The sequence below is a fragment of the Octopus bimaculoides genome, chromosome 3, assembly GCF_001194135.2.
Source record: "Octopus bimaculoides isolate UCB-OBI-ISO-001 chromosome 3, ASM119413v2, whole genome shotgun sequence".
Lineage (NCBI taxonomy): Eukaryota > Metazoa > Mollusca > Cephalopoda > Octopoda > Octopodidae > Octopus > Octopus bimaculoides.
Window position 1 is genome coordinate 29,673,126 of NC_068983.1, and position 1,439 is coordinate 29,674,564.

Consider the following 1,439-nt stretch of genomic DNA (forward strand, 5'->3'; position numbering starts at 1 on the left):
GTGCGTGCGTGCGTGCGTGCGTGCGTGCGTGCGTGTGTGTGTGTGTGTGTATGTGTGTGTGTGTGTGTGTGCGTGCATGCGTATGTGTGTGCGCTAATATTTCACATCTAATTATGTGCAATACTGTACATCTATATAGTAATTCGTCCATCAGTATTTCAGCGAGTACGTTGAGGTCTAATGCTTCATTGAGTTGGTCTAATAAAGCGGGTCTGGAGTTATCTCCCATGCTTGCTAAAATAATTAGCATAATAATAGTCATTGGCACTAACTTAGCTTTTTTGAATTTATTTCGCAAGAAGCTTAACCTGAAACTGGTTGTTGAAATCCATATTGTATGTAATACATCGGGAGGATCACACAACCAATAACCACATGAATTTGTTGTGGTTCATTTCAGTTTTAGATATACTGTCAAAATTTTTTCAGCACACAACTGAACTTTTAGACTGAAGTGAACCATAACCAGTGCGTGTATTTATTGACAGTATGACCCTCCCTGAGTACAACAATGCTAATCTAATTATTTCAGGGATATACTGGTGTATAGACAATTGAGAGGTGAGGAACCTTGATGGCTTAATAACACACCTTCGTCAGAGCTTTCCACTTCGGCATCCGATTCTTCTTGATCTACTTGATCGTCTTCGAACCTTTGCGTGTCAAATCCATCTGGTACACGTAATATACCAACACCATAATTCAGATCAAAGGCATCACTATACAAATGAAATATAATAAGCGAAATAAGATATAAATTATACATTTTATACATATGAGAGAGGGGGGATAAGCGAGGAAGCAGAAAAGACAAAGAAAAAGTCAATAGCATACAGAAAGAAAGGACGAAAGAAAGAGAAAGAGAAGGAAAGACAGAAGGAAAAACAGGAAAACAGAGAGAGAGAGAGATAAAGATAAAGGCAGATACAAAGGATTTTACCATTTGTAAAGTCAAAGCTTCAAAACGCTAACAGACAGTCGTCTGCTGAGTATGACAGCCTAACTTCATGAGGAAACAAAAAAATATCAGGTGAATGTTAACATCGGGCTTCTCTTTCTCATATATATATATATATATATACTGAACTGGCACTCCGTCGATTACGACGGCGAGGGTTCCAGTTGATCCGATCAACGGAACAGTTTGCTCGTGAAATTACCGTGCAAGTGGCTGAGCATTCCACAGATACGCGTACCCTTAACGTAGTTCACCGGGAACTTCAACGTGACACAGAAATGTGACAAGGCGGGCCCAATTTGAAATACAGGTGCTACTCATTTTTGCCAGCTGAGTAGACAGGAGCTAACGTGAAATAAAGTTTCTTGCTCAAGGACACAACACGTCGCTGGGAATTGAACTCACGACCTTACGATTGAGCCGAATGCCCTAACCACTAAGCTACGCGCCTATATATATATGTATATATATATATATATAT

The 1,439-nt window shown here is 39.6% G+C and overlaps 1 protein-coding gene across 4 annotated transcripts in view; it reads right to left on the reverse strand.

Moving 5' to 3' along the window:
• LOC106876733 (solute carrier family 12 member 3) overlaps nucleotides 1–1,439 on the reverse strand; it is a 122,348-nt gene that overhangs the window by 9,054 nt on the left and 111,855 nt on the right. For all 4 annotated transcript variants that reach the window (XM_052966113.1, XM_052966114.1, XM_014925414.2 and 1 more), the window contains one exon: nucleotides 592–719. In XM_052966113.1, the coding sequence (XP_052822073.1) occupies nucleotides 592–719 (128 nt within the window). The remainder of the gene's footprint in view (nucleotides 1–591; nucleotides 720–1,439) is intronic.